General features: G+C 39.4%; 1 protein-coding gene across 4 annotated transcripts in view; it reads left to right on the forward strand.

Moving 5' to 3' along the window:
• The first annotated feature begins 929 nt into the window (after nucleotides 1–929).
• The window catches only part of ppm1h (protein phosphatase, Mg2+/Mn2+ dependent, 1H), a 96,870-nt gene continuing 73,019 nt past the window's right edge, over nucleotides 930–24,780 (forward strand). The window contains exon 1 of one of the 4 annotated variants that reach the window (XM_030136401.1): nucleotides 930–1,525. In XM_030136401.1, coding sequence (XP_029992261.1) covers nucleotides 1,293–1,525 — 233 coding nt within the window. In that variant the 5' untranslated portion in view covers nucleotides 930–1,292. The remainder of the gene's footprint in view (nucleotides 1,526–24,780) is intronic. The other 3 variants (XM_030136400.1, XM_030136403.1, XM_030136402.1) reach the window with 3 other exon arrangements.

Below are 24,780 nucleotides of genomic sequence, written 5' to 3' on the forward strand. Positions count from 1 at the left end.
GAAAGTTTGGAGTTGACATTATTACCTCCGCCAAGGAGGTTATGTTTTTGCCAGGGTTTGTTTGTCTGTTTGTTTGTTTGTTTGTTTGTCTGTCCGTTAGTGTGCAACATAACTCAAAAAGTTACAGACAGATTTGGATGAAATTTTCAGGGTTTGTTGGAAATGGGATAAGGAAGAAATGATTAAATTTTGGTGGTGATCGGGGGTGGGGGGGCCCACGGAGGGGGCCACTGATCAGCCTTGGCGGAGGTCTGCGCTCTCCGAGTGCTTCTAGTTTCTATAGAATTCTGTTATTATTTGACTGGTCCGGCCCACTGCAGACCAACTTTGGCTGAATTTGGCCCCTGAACTAAAATGAGTTTGACACCCATGCTGTAGTTGAAGAGAAAAACCTGGTTATTACCTCCGCCAAGGAGGTTATGTTTTTGCCAGGGTTTGTTTGTTTGTTTGTCTGTCCGTTAGTGTGCAACATAACTCAAAAAGTTATGGACAGATTTGGATGAAATTTTCAGGGTTTGTTGGAAATGGGATAAGGAAGAAATGATTAAATTCTGGTGGTGATTGGGGGTGGGGGGGCCCATTTCCAACAAACCCTGAACATTTCATCCAAATCTGTCCATAACTTTTTGAGTTATGTTGCACACTAACGGACAGACAAACAGACAGACAAACAAACAAACAAACAAACCCTGGCAAAAACATAACCTCCTTGGCGTGGGGGGGGGCCCCACAGGGGGGGCCACTGATCAGCCTTGGCGGAGGTCTGCGCTCTCCGAGTGCTTCTAGTATTATGATTTTACAGCAGGTTTTTTTGTACATTTTTGGAAAGAGGCTGATGCACATGAGTTAATCCGCATTACAATGTTAGTGTGTGTTGTGTGTGTGTTTGTTGCACACTGCTGCACCTTGCTGTGGAGGAAGCCCTAATCGTCACTGTAGGATTACGCACCTTTGACCTCCAGTACTGTCAACAGTAAGCTGCTCACTGAGATGCCAGCGCGTCCAAATCCACCAGCAGCAACCGGTTTGTCACATGACCAGTCAGTGTGCCTGCATGTGTGTGTGTGTGTGTGTGTGTGTGTGTGTGTGAATGTGTGTGAATGTGTGTGTGTATCTTGTATTTCCGCGTTCACCGACCGGAGCGCTGGATGAGTAAGCGCGGCCGCTGCCTGCCTTTTACGCCGCGTCTTTGCGTCGCCGTGCGGGGAGCTGCCGGGCGGGAGGGGCGGGGAGGGTAGACGGATCCGACAAGCGAACGCATCAGCCGGACCCACGCTGCTGCCGCAAAAACCATGCTTACGCGGGTGAAATCGGCGGTGGCTAATTTTATGGGAGGAATGATGGCCGGTGGCTCCAACGGAGACCATCCAGGCGGCTCGGATCTGCCGCTGAAATACCCCTACAGCAGACCGGAGTTCCTGGGACTGTCCCCGGACGAGGTGGAGTGCTCGGCGGATCACATAGCCAGACCGATCCTCATCCTGAAGGAGACCAAACGCTTACCGTGGTCCACCGGCTACGCAGAGTGAGTAACCTGTATGCGTCCATCTTTTCTGGAAACAAGCACCAGCATCCTCAGAAGCAAAGGAAGCGCGTCCTTCCCTGGACAGAGGATGGAAATGTAAACAAAAGCCATCAGCTGATTTACATTCGTCTCATTATGTTTCTGATTAAAGCAGGGGTGCACGTATTGAATGTAAAAGTGGTTAAGGTGGAGCAGCTGGCTTCTGTTGACACGTATTTCATAGATGTCCTTATCTCCTGGAGGTGGAACACATCTACTGCACCTTGTAGCTCCATCATAGGATAAATAGGCTATGACATACCTCCAGCAAGAGATAAGACAGCTGTAAACTAATCTTTAAAGCCGGGTAGACTTATTACAGTGTGGGTTCAGTGGTGGAAAGAGCCATAAAATAGATGTGCCTAATAAAAGATAGTATTGTTTTTAGTGGAAAAAAACAACAACTAACAAATGACATTTTATTAGGCCAATAAAGATTAGTATTTAATGGAACCAGGGAATGTGTTTGTGGAAATTGGTATTATTATGTATTGTTTGAGACCAGATTTCAGTTGCTATAAGTAGTAAATAAAGCTAGTATCAGTGCATGTGGTTTTAAATATTATTATCTTAGCACACAGGTGTCAAACATGCGGTCCGGGGGCCAAATCCGGCCCGCCAAAGGGTCCAGTCCAGCCCTTGGGATGAATTTGTGAAATGCAAAAATTACACTAAGATATTTACAATCCTTTTAGTTCAGGTTCCACATTCAGATCAATTCAATCTAAAGTGGGTCAAACCAGTAAAATACTATCATAACAAGAAAAGCACTCGGAGAGCGCAGACTTCCGCCAAGAGAGCTCTGCCCCCCCACCCCCCCCAATCACCACGAAAATTTTATTATTTCTTCCTTGTGCCAGTATCAACATTTCCTGAAAATTTCATGAAAATCCGTCCATGACTTTTTGAGTTATCTTGCTAACAACAAACAAACATGCACACATGCACACAAAGCACAGCGATCACAGTACCTCCTGGCGGAGGTAATAAATAAATAATGACAACTCCAGATTTTTCTCTTTGTAAATGTCAATATTTTCATGTATTTACATTAAAACAAAACATAATTTTGCAAAGAAATGTGAATAACCTGAACAAATATGAACAACCTGAAATGTCTTAAAGAGAAGTACTGTTACGCCCCGGCCTAGGGGTTCACCAGGGCGAACATAATAGGCTCAACTTTTGTCCCCTCCCAGCTCCCAAGCACACACGTCAGTCAAAAACTAAGATTCACAATATTTATTATCAGTATCTTGTTCAACTAAGGAAGGGTTAGGGGAGGGAGCGGCTAAAACAACAAACAAAATATCTTCTTTTACAATTTACTAACTTACCTAACCAAAATAAATGCAGGAAATAAAATACAGAAAACTTACCTAACTACCTAACAAAAACAGGAGAAAAGGTGAAAACAAAAGAGCCGACCTCCCCTACCAGAAAAAGGTTCAATTTAACAAAACTATTTACAACTACAAACAATCAGATTTTTCCAGGATTGAAGACTGACGGTCACACACACGAACACAGGGTTGGGAGCTGACAGGAGGCAAGAGCGAGCCAGGATGGGAGCTCCAGGGCCATCTTTAAAGGGCCGGGCAATCATGCTCCACCAATCAACCACCTGCAACAAACGGAAACAAAAGGGGCACAGCACACCTACAGGACGGGGGAGAACACACACACTAAACAGAAAACACATACATATACATATAAATAGACAAATTATGACCCAGGGTCATAACACCCCCCCACCTAAGTTTAAACATTTCCGCCCCTCAGGAAATGTTTAAAACCTAAAACCCAGAACAGAAAAGGGCTTCCATGGATTCAAATAAGTCCTAACAAACAGGGAACTAATCAAATTAAAGGGAGGAGCTGACTAAGTTGGCCAAAAGGTACAGCTGTTGAAGTCTATGACCGATTGCACTTTCGCCACCAGGCGGCGCATCTGCCGCAGCCGCACCCGGCTCCTCAGATAGGTGGCAACGGCTTTTCCTTGGATACCTTTGGCTGGGTGGAAAAGTAATGCAGCCCCCTCTAACCTATGAGAAACTCCACTCGGTGTTTTTGAGTTTTTCAACTGGGCACACGGAACTGAAACACACTGTCCACTCAAACAGTCCTCCTCAGGACTATAAGACGGGGTGGACACCCTCTGAACAGGGGTGACGCAGGACAACGGGGCCATGGCTGTCCCATCTGCGCCATCTGCAACATAAGACCTCAACATATTCACCTGGAAAACACACTTTTTCCTGCTATCTGGTTTTTCAATAATATAATTGGTGTCACTCACTTTACACTCCTCATAAGGACCAGAAAACCTTGTGTAAAAACTTAAACCAACAATAAATAAAACAAGAAACAGATCACCTGGCTGAAACAGGCGCTTACGCGCACTCTTACAATGCTGTTTCAACATAGGTTTGGCAGCAGAGAGAGACTGATGGGCCGTCTCACAAGCAGTGAGTAACCGCTGTCTGAATGAACTGACATGGCCCAGCTCAAATGGTTCACCAGTAACTGGGACCGGATGTAAAGGAGCTGGGGGAATGGCCTGGTTATGCTTCTCACACACTTGGCACACAGAACAAGAACGACAGAATTTGACATTTACATGCAAGTTATCTACATCTGGTTTTACATCGATACAAATAGTTTTATTCAACTCAGAAGGAGGGCTGCTCGATTCACGCGGCGCGCACAAAAAGGAGTCTGACAGATCCGGCAGATCACCCAGCCGGCGAGCCTGGGCACGCGTTACGGCGCACACCGGAAAAATGGTTGGATCACCGACGGCAGTGGAGTTACCCTCGTCAGCAACGGGGCAGTCGGTTACTTCGGGTACGGCAGGAAAAACTTTCTGACCGGCCAAATCATTTCCGAGGATCAGATCAACCCCTGCCACGGGCAGCTGATCACGGACGCCAACGCGCACGGTACCAGAGACCAGCGGACAGGTGAGTACAACAGAGTGCAGCGGCATGCGTAACACACTCAGTTTTATTCCCCACACCAACAAGTCAGAGCCACAGTAGGATTTATCTGAGAACGGCACCACGCCTCGACGGACCACAGAATACTTCGCACCGGTATCTCTTAAAATGGTGATGGGAACCTTGTCCCCCTCACCCAACGACAAAAAACCATGTGAAATAAAAGGGCGAAACTCCTCATCCACATCAGGCTTTTCACATTTTACCGGTTCTGAAGGAGACGCAGATTTGCACTGTATTAAACCTACAGCCGAGGGATTTTTGGTTTTGGTTTGCTCTTTTTTCTTTAAAACCGGACAAACCGCAATGAGGTGGCCTGGCTGCCGACAGTAAAAACACTCCCGGCTCTCACCACCCTCAGCCAAAAACGTACGCCGGGCGTTCTTAGGAGAACGCACCCGTTCACCATCAGAAGCCTCATGGCGCACCGGAGTCATAAAGACACTTTTGTGGGTCAAAGCGAACTCATCTGCGAGAACAGCAGCTTCAGAAAGTGACCCAACTTTCTGCTCATTTAAATATACCACTATGCGCTCCGGCAAACACTGTTTAAATTCCTCTAAAAGGACGAGTTCTCGCAGCTGCGCAAAATCATTCACTTTACTGGAGTGACACCATTTGTCAAACAAAACACCTTTCTCCCGCGCAAACTCCACATATGTCTGGTCAGGGGTTTTTACACACTTTCTAAATTTTTGCCGGTAAGCCTCCGGCACCAACTCATAAGCATGGAGAACAGTGGCTTTAACAACCTCATAATCCAAACTCTGTTCAACTGTTAGTGAGGAACACACCTCTTGCGCCTTACCGGTCAACTTACACTGGAGCAGCAGAGACCAAACATCCTTTGGCCAGTTCAGGGTGCCTGCTATGCGCTCAAAAGCACTGAAATAACAATCCACCTCCGCCTCTCTGAACGGAGGCACCAGAGCTATATGCCGGCTCACATCGAAGCTGTCACGGGGAGAGTGTGGGGCTGTGTGTTGGACAGGTGAGTGGGGAGTAACAGGCTGACGTTCCAGCTCCAGGGCTTTCACCCTGAGGAGCATGGCCTCCACCTCCAGCTCTTTGTGTCTTACCTCTATCTCCTTTATGCGCAGAGTCAGTCGGAGTTCTTCCGCCGACATCCTCTGCACAACCGGAGGTTCCGCTGATGCGGTGGGTACAGACGGCTGAGGGTCACGGAGCTCCTCCTCCACGTCACCAGCTCCTGCTGTCAACACCCCCCTCTCCCCAAGCTTCTCAATGAGGAGCTCCTTCAGCTCCTCCTTCCTAATAGTAGTAGGAAGCGGCACACCAAAACGAGTGGCAACCAGCATTAAATCCACTTTCCTACAGGTGTCTAATCGCTCCAGTGTAGGACACGCAGCAAACGCCTCCAAATCAAAATCCATTTTACAGACAGAAAAACCACAGACCAGAAATATGTACAAAATACTCACCAAAACTTACCGGAAAAAAAATCACACGCTCAAAAAAACACGCGGGAAAAAATCGGACGAGCCCCCAAATTATGTTACGCCCCGGCCTAGGGGTTCACCAGGGCGAACATAGTAGGCTCAACTTTTGTCCCCTCCCAGCTCCCAAGCACACACGTCAGTCAAAAACTAAGATTCACAATATTTATTATCAGTATCTTGTTCAACTAAGGAAGGGTTAGGGGAGGGAGCGGCTAAAACAACAAACAAAATATCTTCTTTTACAATTTACTAACTTACCTAACCAAAATAAATGCAGGAAATAAAATACAGAAAACTTACCTAACTACCTAACAAAAACAGGAGAAAAGGTGAAAACAAAAGAGCCGACCTCCCCTACCAGAAAAAGGTTCAATTTAACAAAACTATTTACAACTACAAACAATCAGATTTTTCCAGGATTGAAGACTGACAGTCACACACACGAACACAGGGTTGGGAGCTGACAGGAGGCAAGAGCGAGCCAGGATGGGAGCTCCAGGGCCATCTTTAAAGGGCCGGGCAATCATGCTCCACCAATCAACCACCTGCAACAAACGGAAACAAAAGGGGCACAGCACACCTACAGGACGGGGGAGAACACACACACTAAACAGAAAACACATACATATACATATAAATAGACAAATTATGACCCAGGGTCATAACAGTACGTACAATTTTAACAAGATTCTGTCTGTTACTAAATGTTTTGTGTATTCGTAGATTCACTGTGATCTGTAAGTTATAATGTACATGTGTAAATGATAAACTGAGGCAGAATATTGTTAAAAATACATTTTTTTTTTACAGTTTGTTCATGTTATTCACATTGTTTGAAAGGATTGTTTGTAGATGTAAACCTTTTCATAATGTAAATTTACTTTTTTTGCTCTAAAACATAGAGAAAAGTTTGGAGTTGACACTATTTATATATTATTACGTTATTATTTTACTGGTTCGGCCCACTGCAGATCAAATTTAGCTGAATGTGGCCCCTGAACTAAAATGAGTTTGACACCCGTGTCTTAGCAGATGTAGAAAATAGGTACATTTAAGTAGATAATGATAATGCAAGTGTGCTGAAAAACCAAACTAAAGACTTAATTCCTTAGAGTGGGGAATTTGTATCGAAAACAGTATCATTAAAGGAGCCAATATGTCTGAGAGCACTTATTGTGATTATTTTTTAAACAATTCCCAGTCCTATAAAGCAGCGTGTCCTGTATTAGTCCTCACAGAAAGTCACCAGACTCTGTGCTCCAATATTAATGTTTTTTTTATATATCTTTATTCCACTACATGTCTGAGTAAAGGTAGTAGTTAAAACTGACAGCATACTGTGGACACAGTTGCTTTTCCATTGACCCTCAAATTGGACGAATATAATCTGTGCATGAAAATTTATCTAATGGAAAAACAGCAATTTTGCCAAATCTCTCATTTTTCAATGAAAAGTTTTTGCGCTGGCAAGAGGTGGTTTTTGGGGCGTAGCGCAATTGGTATATCATGCAAAACTGCAATGGAAAGACCTTTTTCTGCAACTAGAGTCACATGAATTTAAAAAAATGGATGTTACAACAAGTGAAGAAGAAGAGTTTGAAAAGAAATATGGACACACCAGGAAACTGAAACATTTAGGATAGAAGGGTAATCTATAATAATAATGAATATATCTGTAAATCAACACCATATTTACATTTATCACCATGTTTATAGAATGACTTCTCGTGTCGTCTTGCGATAATAAATAAACAAATCATTGCATTTGTGATTTAATAGAAAAACTAACATTACACAGCAATATTTTTTCGACATTGCGTAAATATTGGTAAAGTTTTGTGCAGATGTCCAATGGAAAAGTGACTATTGTCAGTATACGGTAGACACAAGCTGCTTTTCCATTGACCCTCAAATTTTGCGAATATAACTTGCGCATAAAAATTTATCTAATAGTAAAACGACAATTTTGCAAAAATTCTCATTTTTTGATGAGAGGTTTTTGCGCTGGCAAGAAGTGGTTTTTTGGGCATAGCGCAATTGGTGTATCACGCAAAACTTTAAAGGAAAGACCTTTTTCTGCAACTGGAGTCACATGAATTAAAAACAATGGATGTTGACGGTCGTTACAGGTGAAGAAGGAGAGTTTTAATAGAAACATGGTCGCGGTATGTGTGAACACAGCAGGAAACAGATTAATTTTTTAATTTAGTACAAGATAGAGGGGTAATGTGTAATAATAATGAATATATCTGTAAATCAACACCATATTTACGTTCAATGCCATGTTTATGGAATGACCTCTCGTGTCATTTCGTGATAATAAATAAACATCATCGCCTTTGTGATTTAATGGAAAAAACAACATTACGCACTTCTGTTTTTTCGACATTTAGTAAATATTGGTAAAGTTTTGCACAGATGTCCAATGGAAAAGCCACTAGTGTCTAAACAGTAAACTGAACTCTCAGATACAGCTTCATATTACATAGAGGCAGCACTTGCTTAATAACAGGTTTTTAGTGTTTGCCCAGTCAATGTTTGCTTTGTCTGACACCGTCATCTTCCCTCTAGTAGACAACTGAGATGGGAATCGCAACCAGATCTAAGAGCATCTGTTGCAATATTGATATCACATCTCATCTTTAAGTGTTCAGAATTAGCCTCGTGCCAAGGCAGCACTTAAGTGTTGAAATGTAAAGGCTGTATCATGAACATAATCTAGTGTGAGGCTGGAAAAGGTAAGTTGTTGCTTGGCTTCTATAAACTGGGCAGTTTGTATGTGAGAGCAAAAAAAAATGGCAGTATATGAAAAAAATGCAAACTTGGTGAAATATTTGACTATTCCTCATGCAGCAAAGGGAAGTATGGAATTACTTCATTTGCATTTTAGTTAAAGCTGCCTCTTGTATACCTCCTGAGACCTGCGCTGTACTATATATGGCTGGACACTCACAAATATGATAAAGCATGGGTATTGACAGGATATTTCCATTCCCATCTTCGTCAAAAAGGCCTGAGAGCGCTGAGTCACATTAGTTTCTGCTCATAGAATCCCAACCAGAGTATGTGTGTGGTCTGTGGTTAGTGGGCTGTCTCATAACTACAGAGGTCACATTTAAATCCTTGAGGCGATCCTAACTACACAGTGTGTTATGGCAGCGTCATGCCCTGAATTCACAAATTCACCAAGAGAGTTTAATTCGCTCTGTGTTTCCTCTCAGCATATAACCTTATCTTCATGCTCTTGATCCGCTTTTATGATTACGTCTTTTTTTTCTTAAGTGTTTAATCGATCGTGTTAGATGATGTTGGGCCTGCAGGAAGAACACCGTGTTCTTTATCAGTGCATCTTATATTTCAGTGTCGTACATCCTGCCGTGAAACCACTTTATTAGTGAAATGCTTGTTGTCTCAAGTCAGTCATGACTGGAGGACACTAATAGTAGAGCATTCTTTCTTTACAATAAGTCAACAGGGTAGAGTACTTTCCTATCATGAATATTAGGATTGGAATTTACTGTTACTTGTAGGGATGCACCGATACCACTTTTTTCCAGACCGAGTATGAGTACTTACATTTGGGTACTTGCCGATACTGAGTACCGATACGAGTACTTAATAATCCCATTCCAATTCTTAGTTCCTTTTGTAAATGCGCTTTATTGTCGTTGTCATTAGTCTGACTGGAAAAAAAGTGCTGCTACTGACATTTAATGTATTGGAATGAGCATTTCTCAATTAATCCACCAGGGGGCGCTGCTCTGAATTAACCATACCAGACAAATGCCAGGAAGAAGAGTAAAGTTTTTTTGAGAAGAAGAAGAAGAAAGTCAGTAATAACAAACATGGAGACGACAGAGGCAACACTAATGTGATACTAATATTGCAGCGTTTTTGCTGGTAAGGTTTAAAAGCTTAGCTTCAGCAGAAAGAGAAAAGAGAAATGAGCGATAAGTTTCGTTTTCACTTCCGCTAGTGGCATTCTGCACCGCTCCATACCTCCATAGCATTATAAGTAGAATGGAAACCGGCCCAGCCCTGGGTAGTTATCATAAATCTGTCAGTAGTTTTTCTCTAACTCACACAGTCGCTCTTTGAACAGATCTTCTACCTCCACGGTTCCCACTGGTGTTCACCGTCTGGGTACACATCCGCCAGCACCTGGAAAATGGATGGAATGTACGCAGAGGATGGACAGAATGCTCTGTCCGCATCCATCTGTGTCTTTAACGTTACTTGCAGTCAGCGTGACTTTAATCACTGTTATTTATTTTGAAAAATCTCCACACTCTTCACACTCTCCACACATTATTCCACCACTGCGTACCTGCTGCAGTGAACTGTGAATGTCACACAGTTGTAAGGTATCAGTGCATTTTTATCGGATATCTTTTACGAGTACGAATACGAGTACACACACTAAGTATCGGAGCTGATGCCTGATACTGGTGTCGGATTGGTGCATCCCTAGTTATTTCCATTTTTTGTTTGTTTGTGAGAAAAGTTATAATGGGTGTTTTCTTTCATTAACTCATAACCCCATATTCACTCTCTGCCCATAGGTGTGAATATGAGGGGGGTTGGTTGTTTTTCTCTATATGTCAGCCCTGCGATGAACTGGAGACATGTCCAGGGTGTACCCCACCTTCACCCATAAGTGGCTGAGATAGGCTCCATTGACCCCCGTGACCCTAGTGAGGATAAAGCGGGTTCAGATAATAAATGAATGAATGAATAGCCCCATATTTTGACAGTTGGTCACAATAACACTTTGTCTTCACGTTCTTCATCAGCTGATAGTTTACATTATAGCTCCGTTAGCTTAGCTCTGTTTTTACACAGAAAACAGTAAAACCACAAATATCACCTCTGTTTTCTGTACAGTTACTGTCAGTAGTTGAACTAAAGGTCTATTTAGAATCGTCCAAACAAGGTCAGAACTGTCACAGTTTAGTCTGAGCTGTGGATCAACAAATGGCCAACTTAGCAAAGATAATGACATCACATAATAACTTTATACTTTCATAAACCTCATAGTTCAACTCACCTGTGTAAAAACACTGCCATTTCAACGTTATGTTTCAGGAGGGCCAAAACCAGCTGTAAAACTGAATAAAGATGATGAAGAAGTCCATTCTGATCCACTGTAGAAACAATGTTTCTGTCATGTCCATTATTTAACAGCAGATTCAGCTATTTACCGCTGAAATTTGACATTTATTCCTTTTCTAATGTCAATATTGATACCAGTATTGATGTATTGCATGGCTGCGGTAGTCAAATAATCAGGTTACAGCTCAAAATTGTACTTTGGTATCACCAAATTAATCTGAATCAGTCAATTAATACTAAATCGAATCAATCAAATCAAATTGTGATTAACTGATTCAGAGCCTTATGTATCAAAATGGAACTGATTAAGGAAACTGGCCATGATACCCAGCCAGGTCTGTCCTGTTACTTGTAGAATTATGTACTGGTCCAGATTGAGGACGGACTGAGGTCCATGAGGGATGGGGGTGGGGGTGTCTGGCACATCGTCCATCCTTCTGTATGTGCAAAAACTTTGGTGTGGACAGAAGGTCGAGGGTTTTCAAGTACGCGCATCTTATGTTCTAATAGTTGAAAGTAGAAATATTACATAGAGCACCTTTAAATGGACGTGTATCATGCGTGTGGTTGTTTGTTACCGTGTGATGATGATGATCATATCCAGCCAGTTCCAGGGGTCTGTGATGTAGGTGAAGCTTCTTACACAGAAGCCTCTGGACATGATTTTAATCACATGTTCAAGTATGAAGATTACTATGAATATGTAATGTATGTCTATTCAAAGACAGAAAAAAACAGTGACTTAAGGTCACATAAATCCTCTGATCCATTGGTGTAAATAAATTCACTTCATATCTCTACAATCCAATGCATTGACATCTGTGACATAATTTAATTTTTCATTCTAAGCATTTTAATGATACTTTTCAGTTATTTTTTTCAATATTGTATTATGGAATTAGAAATACTACATAAAGTTTAATTTTTAGTTTATGCATCTATGATCCTTTATGCAATTAAATGCATATGATATAAGGTGAGTTAAAGCATTAGCATTTTGTCGTTGTTTTTTAATATTTGGAAACACTCAACATTTTTGTCATTTTCTGCGAATGAATGCATGAAAATACAATATTTTTTATGGAATTAGGAAGCTATGTTGAAATGAGATTTCGAGACTAAACCAGAAATGCTGGTTTTACTCAAACACATGCACATGAATAGTAAAAGTCGAGTTTTTCTGCTGTGCATGAGATATAAGCCTACTTTATTAACTGAACAGACCTACTTGATGGATCTGTTGCCATGACTGTGTATGTGCCAGCTCGGCACAGCATCAGCCAGGATGGGGGATTTGTCAACAGCTGGCTGACCAGCAGGCCTCGGTGTTGTGAATGTTTTTTTACCAGGAGAGAAAACCTGAGCCCATATGAGATGATTAAACCAATACAGATCCACTCAAAAGGGTTAACGGGGTCACATTGATTCACTCTGAAAAAAGGTAAAAACCCAGCCAGGAATGTTTGTGGTTATTGTGTGTATGTGCTTAAGCTTTGTGCTGCTACGAAATAGTTTTTGATATTTTCCACATACATATTTTACGTGACATGCAGTATTTATGATACAGTGATCGATGTGATGTGCTTCTGTACCCTGCAGAACACAGTTCTAAGGGAATCTCCGAGTGGGTGGGATGTGTATGTACAGTATATGAGGGCCACTTTTAATATAATGAATCTTTTGAGTGGGAGGAAGGACAAATGAAGAAAGTGTGAAAATTGTGAGGAAAAAAATGTAAGTTGTAAATATATCTGAAAAAAGCCGTGAATTTATGAAAAAAGCAGAAAACCTCATAAATGATGCAGTTAATCAGTGTGTTTTGACCGACTGGGTTGTGTTGTTGGTCTTGAGAGATTTTGTGATTTTCTTACAAATTTATTAAAAATATTTAGATTTTTCTTACTTAAATGTTTTTTTTTTTTCTCATAAACTTACCACCTTATTCATTTATTTTTCAAGTTTTTTTTCATATAAATTTGAGACTTTAATCAATTATTTATCAATTATTATATTATATAATTATATATCAATCATCAATTATTTTTTTCTTAACATCACCCACTTCCTTCTGCTCAGAGATGTTTTTATTTTATCTCAACTGACCCTAATATGCCATCGGAAGATAAGTGTGTGTTCTTGTAATAATAGCTCGGTATTCTTTATGCCTTTACTTTACTCTGAGTTCTTTTTAAAGGTTCAGGGTGTAAGATTAGTGCATGTTTGTATGGCTACATGAAGTTTGTGTTACAGTCTGTTCTGTTTTGATGACATTAGCTTTCACTATCCATGATATCAGACTGTAGAATAGAATAGAATAGAATAAAATAGAATAGCATATCATAGGCTAGAATAGAATAGAATAGAATAGCATAGCATAGGCTAGAATAGAATAGAATAGAATAGGATTTATTGTCATTACACCAACAAAATTGCAGGTGGTCTCTGTCAGCAACAGTGCACTTACATCTAAATAACAACATGAAGATACAGACATGTATTAAAAAATATATACAGGGTGGGGAAGCAAAATTTATAATATTTTGAGGCAGGGATTGAAAGACAGTGTATGACCAGTTAGTTTACTGAAAGTCATGAGAATTTATTTGCCACAAGAAAATGTACATAATAGAAAATGTTTTTATTCTATGTGTCCTCCTTTCTCAATAACTGCCTTCACACGCTTCCTGAAACTTGCGCAAGTGTTCCTCAGATATTGGAGTGACAACTTCTCCCATTCTTCTTTAATAGTATCTTCCAGACTTTCTCGTAATAGTTTTGCTCATAGTCATCCTCTTCTTTCCATTATAAACAGTCTTTATGGACACTCCAACTATTTTTGAAATCTCCTTTGGTGTGACGAGTGCATTCAGCAAATCACACACTCTTTGACGTTTGCTTTCCTGATTACTCATATGGGCAAAAGTTTGTGAAAAGGTATGGATAATAGTGTTAGGTATGATTATGACATCAATATATGTTTGGTTTCAAAACAATTGACGTAGTTCCTGCTGAGAAAAAACAACTAAATGTTCATTGTAAATTTTGCTTCCCCACCCTGTAAAATTGTGTGCAATCGAAAATATGTGCAAATTAAAGACTGTATGAAAGGGTAAGATTGTAAAAATATAAAAGTAGTATAAAAATGTGCAAATGTAACGGTGTAAACCAGTATTTTTCAACCTTGGGGTCGGGACCCCATGTGGGGTCGCCTGGAATTCAAATGGAGTCACCTGAAATTTATAGTAATTTACAGAAAAGCACACAAAAAAAATTACTAATAAAAAGTATATGGTGAGTTGACAGAGATAATCACAATACATAAAAGACATGACAAACTCTGAAGCTGAAACTGAAGCACTGTGGTTCTGTTTATCTGTCAAATGTTCATTGTGGTCGGTTTAAGATGCTGAAGCTCTTTCATAATTCATAGTTGGAGTTGTTTGTTTTGTTTGTTCAGTATTAATTGTCAGCCCTGTAAATACAAGATGGACTGACTGTACATATCCTGACCAAGGAAAATAAAATTCTCACTTTGTGCGGTAATCTACACCTGGCTTTTCTGCCTCCGCCCATAATAATATACATTATATAGACTAAATGTCGTCAAAATTAATGTTTATTTGTAACATAGTATAGCAAACTATTACATGATCAAAAACAAAATTATTTTAGCAAAAAATGCCTCCATTTTGAATGTCTGGGGTCGCTAGAAATTTGTGATTTTAAAATGGGGTCACGAGCCAAAAAAGGTTGGGAACCACTGGTGTAAACAATGTAAACATACATGCACTAGTTCCTCAGCAGCAACAGTATGAAGCACTAGCTAAGATTATCAGTTACATATTGTACCTTTTTATTAAATAGCAGCATTTCAAAGAGTCAGTCGCAGCATTTGAGCGATAATAATGAAGCTTAATGCCAGTGTGTTGGATCATCCTGTAAATTGCTCGTTCCTCTGTGCAGAGTTTTTCTCCTTCATACACATGTGTGAGTCTCTTCTCTGAGTTGGCCAGGGTTATCATGGGTTACTGTATCACTCCCAGTGGAGTCAAGAAGAGGAAGAGGATTTTGATGCAGTGTGTCTGGGTGGGTGCGCTGTCAGGTCCAGTGAACATGTTCAGTTAAATGGATCAGTGGCTCCTGCTCACTCCGGTCCTGTGACAGGCTTCCCTCCTGCAGAGAGGCTGCATTTACTGCCTCCTTTTCCTTTCAGTTGAGCAATGAAGGCCATCCGGTAACAGCTGCAAAAAGATTAGACTTAAGTTCATGCATAAATATTTGCACTATGGGAAGTGTATAAGCTAGTTGAAGGTGCTTTTAAAGTTTTATTTTCTTTACTTCTTTAGCTTAGTGTATGAAGTCTTTATTGAAAACGAGAACACATGCTCCAGATTACTAATGTTACATAATTATAAACCCTAGAGTACTTACACTTTTCCATTTTACAGACTTTTACATGATTTTTTTTCATATAACCAAGGTTATTATCGTTAACGAAAACTAACGAAAAGAACTAGAATTGTAAAAACTTAAACTTAACTGAAATAAATAAAAACTATAATTAAAAGAAAAAAATGATAACTAACTGAAATTGTATTGTGTGCTTACAAAACTAACAAACGGATAAAAATTATGGATAAAATTCCCTTAGTTTTCGTCTTTGTCAATGTAGGATTGATATGAAATCGATTTATTTCCCTCAAGCAGTTTTAGCTGCTGGCACCATAAGATATTTAATGGTCCGTCACTTGTGGTCACTTGTGGTTTAGAGTCATCTTCTGGTCCCCACTCTACCTGGAAACATGGAGACTAAAGTTGGGAGAAAGCAGCAGAGTCCTGTCTGGGATTTATTTGAATTCGATGGCAAAAAAGATAAAAGATATTTAAAAAAAACTAAACTAAAACTAAGCATTTAGAAAATAACAAAAACTAATAAAAACTAGCAAACCTGCTCTACAAAATAATTAAAACTAACTGAATTAGAGAAAAAAAGTCAAAACTAAATAAAACTAAACTATAATGAAAAATCCAAAACTATTATAACCTTGCATATAACACTAGGGCGTCATATGTGAGTTATTGGGATTAACTGAGCATTGACTACATTTAGATGCACAAAACACTTTATCTTGAGAAATATTCCTACTTTAGCAGTTTATATGGCTAACAAAAATGTCATGTGGTCGTTTATATTCAATTAACACATTTTTTTTTTCCCACTAGTGGTTAACCAACCATGCAAATGCAACCTCTATTTTTCATTTCTTCTACAACAGTCTGCATTCCAGTATTTTTGCACACTTAAAAAACTGTTGATATCTTAGTTTTATCTAATAAAATTACATGTGTGTCTTCTGCTGACAGGAAATGTGAGCATTTCTTTCTTGCCTTGTATCACTACCTCAGCCTTGCAAACTATTGTGTGGTTGGTTTAAGAGACTTTGTGTTGTAAAAAGTCCAGTTAAGTCACAGAATGCCTCAAAAACCTGAATAATATTGGAATTTAATGCATGTTTGTTGGAAAACATTCCAGTATTTATTAGGACGAATTCAGAAAATATCCAAAAGGAGCGTGCTGTTTACATGACCCCTTTTGGAATGACAGTGGAATATTTTGCATGCATGTAAATCTAGTAAAATAAAAGCTTTTTAAATCAGGAGGACGGTGGTAAGGGTTGGAGAAAAAACAGAGAAAAACAGGAAGCAAGTAAGTATGAATACAGATGAATTTCTACAAAACAGTTTAATGTTGTTTGTCTAATCGGGCTGTGTGTGAGGCTGCCACATTAGTTTTTGGGGCATTAAGGCCTGTGTTAATTTGACATGTCATGTTGATTATTTCATGTTTATAACCTTCTTTTAATGCTTGAAAAGTTGGTTTATTCTCAGTTTGTTGCTTTGATTCCCTCTTTTTACATAATTAACCTAAGTTGGATGCACCGCATTTTGGAAGTCAGTTTATTTTTTGGTCTATTTGTGCAGGAGACTCAATGCTGCACTGGATTGTAGTGAAAATGGGACAAAGTGTGTTTCAGTGTAATGGTATGCAGTAACAAAACTGTATAAACTAGTCATAGACAAACAGTTTGGCAATGACACAAGTTCACTTTTTGCATAAATATGCTTTATTTGCCAATAAAAATCTGTGACACTAATTGTTCTTCACTGTAACATAAGAGAAAAAAAACATTTTAAATATAAGTGAAGCAGCAAAGTGGCCATATTTGTGCCACATTGTGTCATAATAATTATATGTTCTGATTACATAAAAAGTATGTTTGTGCAGATGATAGTTTTCCTGAAATAGGAATGAAAAAATTGCAATAAATGTATGTAATGCCAGCACATTTCTGAATCCGAACCCCTTTATCATTATACATACTGTTTCATATTGATGTTTTTTTGCAGCTAAATGGAAATGATTGTTACGTGTATTTGAAACAATTGCAGCAAGGTTTAAAAAAAAATAAAAATAAATAAAATGTGACCGCCAGAAGTTTGCCTCAACATATATTTAATACAAAATCTCAAACACATTTAGAGATTGAGCTCAATGTACCTTTGTACATATTAGGAAGTTATTTTATTATTTTATTGTTTTTGTTTTATGTTTTTTATATTTTATGTATTTTTTATTCTATTCTATTGACCTTTTTATATATTTTGTTATATGTTTTATATTTTATCCATTTATCTTTCTCATGCTACAAAAACCGAGACCTGGGTAACTATATTTCGTTCTATCATCTACCATTGATTGAATGACAATAAAGCTGAGTCTGAGTCAAAATATACCCCCCCCCCCCCCCCCCCCGGCTCAGAAGTGCTAACACAGCTTTGGACTCACCCTTACCATTAGTGTCAGTTGGATAGAAGTGGATTTATACTCATTCTACTTATAGCAGTGAGTTTAGATGGACAAAGTGTGAAATACTGTCGAGGGCCACTTTTGTTAAAATCAGTTTTGCTGCTCCTCTCATCATCCCTCCTACAAAAGCTCAACATAACAGTGTATTGGTACCATACAAGCAAAGATTAACCCATAAAGAACCAGTGCTACAAATTTTTCCCCACTTCTACCTTTCTTAACTGATTTATCACCAATATTTTTTATATTATCCTATGTATTTTGCATTTTTTGGTGGAAATTATGTATTTTTCCATATGTAATTCACAGATCATGTAGATGTTCATGAAAACTTAGAGTAAATTCAGAGTTAACAAGAAAAGCACTCAGAGAGAGTACAGACCTCCGTCGAAAGAGATCTGCCCCCCCCCCCCCGTCACCACCAAAATTTAATAATTCTTCCTTGTGCCAGTATCAACATTTCCTGAAAATTTCCTGAAAATCTGTCCATAACTTTTTTGAGTTATCTTGCTAACAAACAAACAAATACACACGCATGCACGCACACAAAGCAAAGTGATCACAATACCTCCTGGCGGAGGTAATTATATCAAAACAGAGAAAAATGAAGAAAAAGTTACTTTTTCAGCAAAGATATTGCTAACTGAATGTAAAAACAACTGTGTCCATCCACTGTCATTGATCCAACTCCATGGGTTTTACTGGTGAATCAATGTTGTAGAAGATGATGGTGTTTCCACATTCACTACAGAGCCTCCGAACATCCAAATGGGTCATATCTGATGACCATGAAAAAATGACAAACTGTATTTTACACCAATTATTTACATGTATTGTAGAGCTGCACAATATTGGAAAAAACTGACATTGTGATTTTTTTTTTTTAACCCTGCGATATATATGAAAAACTACTCAGGAGGATATAATAGCTGTGTAGCGCCAACATAAATGGTCAAACAGGTTAGTTGTGTTTCCTCTTGCGGTGTTTCAGTATCATCCTTCTTGTAGCCGAAATAATTCCAGATAACTGACGTTGCTTTTCTTTTTGGCACCAAGTCTTCATTTTCGGTGATTTTCTCTTGTTCGTTGCTCATTTTTGTTGTTACCAGCGACTCACTCCATGTGCAGGGGCGTGGTCTGCCTCGGCAAACTGATTAGGAACGATTGTGATTGGTGGATTGCTGTGTGTAGTATGTGTCAGAATAGATGAGAACATGTTGAGCAGACTGATCTCATGAAATTGCGTTGTATGTGACGCCAGTTTATTGCATTTGGCGTGCTATATGTACGCATTTTCATCCTTTCGCGTGTTATTTAACACCATTTGATGGCGTTTCAATGCGCTAGCCGCTAATCGCGCTACTTAAAAGTAGTGTGTTATCTGTACGCAATTCATGATGTCACATTGCATTGAGTTTATTTGCCTCCTACATTGCAGGACCTGCGATGTGACTATTGCGCACACGTATATTGCGATGACGATGCTCAAACGATATATTGTGCAGCTTCAATGTATTGATAGGATTAGTTAATCAGAAGTTATTAAACATTTTACATCAGTAGATGGTTTTGGACACCAGTGGATGTTTGGGTCTTTTTGGGTTAAAATGACAAACTGCATTCTACACCATTTATTTACATGTATTGATAGGATTAGTGGATCAATAGTAATTAAACAGTTGATGTCTTTAGATGGTTTGTGTCACCGGTGGCTGTTTGGGTCTCTGTGGGTTAAGATGCAACAAAGGTTGGCCGATCCTCTCATGTGCTCATGTATTTATTCGATCCTTCATTTACTGACCAAGTAACACTGACCCCGCCAACTCAGCTGTAATCTGATCGATGCTTAATCAATAAGTGTGTCTGTGTGCTGAAGCGCTGCATGCTGCGTGTTTTGTCTACAGGTCAGCAGACGTGTGGCAGGCCGTGTCGATACTTTGCCTTATGACTAAAGGGCTGTAAGATGGCACGCTCAGCATCTGTATGGAAAAAAAAAAAAGCATAATATAATGTGTGCTTCAGGGTGTTTCAGCATTGTGGGTGTGAAACATGATGTTGTCAAATGAAAGAAGGGCAAGTTCAGCAAAAGTGCCAGGAGTAAGAAAGATGAAAGTGTTTTTTCCAGCTTTTTCCTCCATGTTTAAGTGTCTTTCTGTTGGTAAAGGGCTAAATGGGATCCTTGTAACAGTGAACTGTGGGGGTGAGCCATATGAGCAGCTCCTCATACATAACAGGCCTCCCAGTGCACAGTCACATGACGCAGCACATGTTCTTGTGTTGTTTCTGTTACATCTGCTGGACACGCAGCTCTGAGGCAGAAACGTCACAGAGTTTCAATTCAGAGCAAGCATTTCTTCTTATCGTGTCATAACAACTGAATAACCAATGTGAAGCAGCGCCATCTGATTTGCACAGCGAAGCAGACGTTGATATAAAGCGAAAGAGTCAAGATTCAAGATTTTTTTTATTGTCGTTGCATACACAGAGCATACACTATTGTGTTTTATAAAGATAAAAAAGGAAATACACAATATGAAAAGCAAAATATTTATAAATAGTATTAAATAGTAAAAAAAAAACAAAAAAAGAACACACACACCCTGCCCCTCTTCTATTCCATCAAGTCACATATTCATTCCTAGTTAGGTTCAGAGAACAGTGAGATACAAGTATTGATTATTGTTGATTATGATTATTGCCCACTGTTGATTTTTCATTATTGCACATTATTGATTAATGTTGATTATTACACATTGTTGATTATGATTATTGCCCATTGGTCGTTTTTCATTATAACACATTGTTGATTTTTCATTATTGCACAGTACTGATTATTGATTATTGCCACTTGTTTTTTTTTTATTATAGCACATTTTGATTAATGTTGATTATTATTATGGTTATTGCACAAAGCCAGCTCACCATGATTTAGGGCATCGATGGAACAGGAACAGGACGCTTGATGGATGGAGATTAATTTGTCAGTTTTATTTAATAATTAATCTGAAAAATGATTATTGTGTGTAATAGTAGCAAAGGTGTAGCGTCTAAAGTCAAAAGATGTCAATGTTAGCTATTTCAACAATGAAATAAACATATTGTAACCTGCGGTTCTATGTAGTATTGATGTTCCAAACTCTCAGCAACAGCAGGTTGAAGTCTCATACCAGAACACACAGAACTATCAAAACCACCAACGATTAAATGTTATGTATCCACAGACTTTATCACTATCTGAATGAATAATAATAAAATATTTTATTTATTTTTAGCTCTTTTCAAGATACTAAAAGACACTTGACATAATTGAAAAAAAGAAGAATGTACAACATTCATAGAACTATAAAATAAAGAATATATAATATGGAGGCCAAAACAACACTTACTGACCTACTTACCTGTCACTGTCCTCTGCACCTACCTAGGTATATACAGTCGTGGAAAAAATTATTAGACCATCAAAAGTCATCAAAAACAATGGTTATGCAGTCCGGTACTAACTCCTGTGTGTATCATGTGACTAAAACAGGCAGAAAAGAAAATTTAGAATGCCTAAAAGCACTTTTTTTGTCAGTACAATGCCATAGCATTGATGTGAGAACTTAAGTAATATTGGTTATTATCAAGAAAACATGGAAAATGGCTAGATATCAGCTCTTAGATTAAACTCTTATGAGCTATTTTTGTTGTTATTATTGTTATTATTACCTTTAGTTCTACCAGGCATTAAAATGAATAAGAAATTGAAGAAAACAAGGGTGGTCTAATAATTTTTTCCGTGACTGTATGTGTGATTGTGTGATTTAACTGAATGGGAGAGGGGTGGGGGGTGGGGTTTTACTGTTTTTACTATTTATTCTAGCTGTTTTAATACTATTCAACTATTTTGTATTCTATATCGTATATTTTTTTACTCAAGCACCGTCTCTATAAAGCACATCTAAATTTTCTAGTGTATGCTCTGCGTATACAAGGACAATAAAGGAATCTTGAATCTCAAACATCATTAAAATCATCGAATCAGCATGACATAGCTGAGAGAAGTTGCAGTGCGTGGAGTTCACCATGCCTGTTGACGATAAAAGCCAATGGTGAGGACCGATTTTGCACAGATTTCAGGAGAGTCAATGGGGTAACTAAGCCTGATTGTTATCCACTGCCAAGGATGGAGGACTGTGTGGATCATGTGGGCGCAGCTAAATATGTCACTAAGTTATACTTACTTAAAGGATATTGGCAGGTCCCTCTGACAGAGCGCGCCAAAGAAATATCCGCGTTTGTTACACCTGATGACTTCCTTCAATATAAGGTCATGGCTTTTGGCATGTGCAATGCGCCAGCCACTTTTCAGAGGCTTATGCATGTGGTGTTAAGTGGTTTGTGTTTTTGTGAAGCCTATCTTGACGATTTGGTTATTTGTTCCTCGTCTTGGGTAGAGCATTTGGAACATTTGGAGATAGTCTTTATGCGTCTGAGAGAGGCTGGGTTGACAGTGAACCTTTCAAAATGTGAATTTGGCCAAGCCACCGTAACATATCTTGGTAAAAGGGTGGGGGGAGGTCAGGTGCGCCCAGTGGAAGCTAAAGTCAAGGCCATCCTCGCTGTCCCTGCTCCCACCAATCGTACTGAGCTTCGCTGGTATTTAGCAATGGTGGGTTACTACAGGGGCTTTTGTAAAAACTTTTCGTCTGTGGCGGCCCCGTTGACTGACCTCTTGAGCCCTAAAGTTGAGTTTTGTTGGACTGATGCCTGTCAGTCTGCGTTTGACCACACTAAATCTCTGCTGGTGAATGCTCCTGTACTCGCGGCCCCTTGCTTTACTAAGCCGTTTAAACTGGCTGTTGATGCATGTGACGCGGGCATGGGCGCCGTTCTCCTGCAAGAAGATGCGGACGGGGTAGAGCATCCAGTGTCTTACTTTTCCAGAAAGCTTGACAAACATCAACAGTGGTATTCTACCATTGAAGAGGAGGCGTTAGCTTTGGTTATGTCCCTGGAGCATTTTGAAGTGTATGTTGGCGGCTCCAGTGTGCCTGTCCTCGTTTATACAGACCATAACCCTTTAGTTTTTTTAGACCGCATGCGAAATAAAAATCGCAGGCTGATGCATTGGTCTCTTCGGCTCCAGCCGTTTAACATTAGTGTTAAACACATCCGTGGTAAGGACAACGTTATTGCTGACGCACTGTCACGCCTGTAAAAGTAAGTAGCAAACGAACAAAGGGGTTGCACTTAAAAGTTTGATGGGTGGGATCTTTCCCCTTTTTTTTTTTGGTAGGTTGTATCATCACACTTTTTCAGTGACTCTGGGTGGGGGTGTTATGTTCTGACGCACTTCTATTTTTCTCCCTTTGTCTTTTGTGGGTTTTGTTCTAATTCTTACTTGACACTTTTGGGTAAATATTGCTCTCTGTTTTTTTTTTTTGCCTTGATAACATTTTTGGGCAAAATATTATGTATTTAGTATGTTTCTTTAATAGATGGCCAATTGGTTTTCTCGCCGGCTGAGCCTATAAATTGGACCAGTGCTGGGCTCTCGCTCTCTCGATGCCGGCGTCCGGAGCGCGCACGTTGAGGCGCGCATCCGCTCCACTCGTCCACGCAGGTTGCTCCACGCCAGCGGGGTTTTTGTTAGCTTTTTGTTAGCTTATCCTTTTGTTTGACCAGGTGGATCCGGACGTCCTGTTTTCGCTTTTCCTTTCGTTAGGGCTTATTTTTGAAGTTAGCTTTATTTGATAGGGTAGCGGTGCGCTGGCAGCTTCTACGGCCCTGTACAGGGTTGGCCTGTCCAGCGCACTGTCCTTATGTTTAGTTTGCTGGTCCACTCTGGTCTTTTCTTTTGTTACTTTGGGCACGGGGTTTAAAAGGGGTTCTTAGATTCTGCTTCATTAAAACCAGGTTGGGTATAAACAAAGAGAATAGCAGAAGAACAAAAAACCTAACTGCAAATAAATAAAAAAAGTTTTTCGAATTATACTCCTTGACTCCCGGTGTCCTTTGTAAATATGTTTCACCCTTCGGGTTGTGACATTAATCATACAAAAAGTACTTGAAAAATATCACATATGTTGGACAATTTAGCAAGAAACAAGAAGTACACACATCATTAAGACAAATTAAAGTATTAGTAGTAGCAGCTCATTGTTTACACACATCTGTATTATGGTATCATCAGGTTTTCTTCTACAAACTAAAACTCAAAGCTGCTATTTTGACAGTCGGTCAAAATAACAGTGTTAAAATCTTCATGTGCTGCATCAGCTGATAGTTTACATTATAGCTCTGTTAGCTTAGCTCTGTTTTTAGACAGAAAACAGCCACAGTAAAACCACAAATCACCTTTGATTTCTGTTCGGTTTGTGTTGTCAGTAGCTGAACTAAAGATGCGTTTGGAATCGTCCAAATGAGGTCAGAACTGTCACAGTTTAGTCTGAACTGTGGATCAACAAACAGCAACTTAGCAAAAATTATAACATCCCATAATAACTTTATACTTTCATAAGCCTCAAAATCAAACTCACCCATACAGAAGAAATGCTGCCATTTCAGCATCACACTCCATTGTTTTCATTTAGAGCTTTGTGATGTGCATCAGTCTTAATGTTTACATCTTTTGTGTGATTCTTTTCTTCAGCCGTGTGTATTTATTTATTTATTTGTAATGGGAGAGATTGACATATTTGATGCAAAAGCAAAATGTGGTCCTAATGGGTTGTCATGTGAGTTTAGTTCATGATTCAGCTTCATGACAGACATTAGAGCTGTTATAAATGAGCC

The sequence above is a fragment of the Sphaeramia orbicularis genome, chromosome 6 (assembly GCF_902148855.1).
Source record: "Sphaeramia orbicularis chromosome 6, fSphaOr1.1, whole genome shotgun sequence".
Classification (NCBI taxonomy): domain Eukaryota; kingdom Metazoa; phylum Chordata; class Actinopteri; order Kurtiformes; family Apogonidae; genus Sphaeramia; species Sphaeramia orbicularis.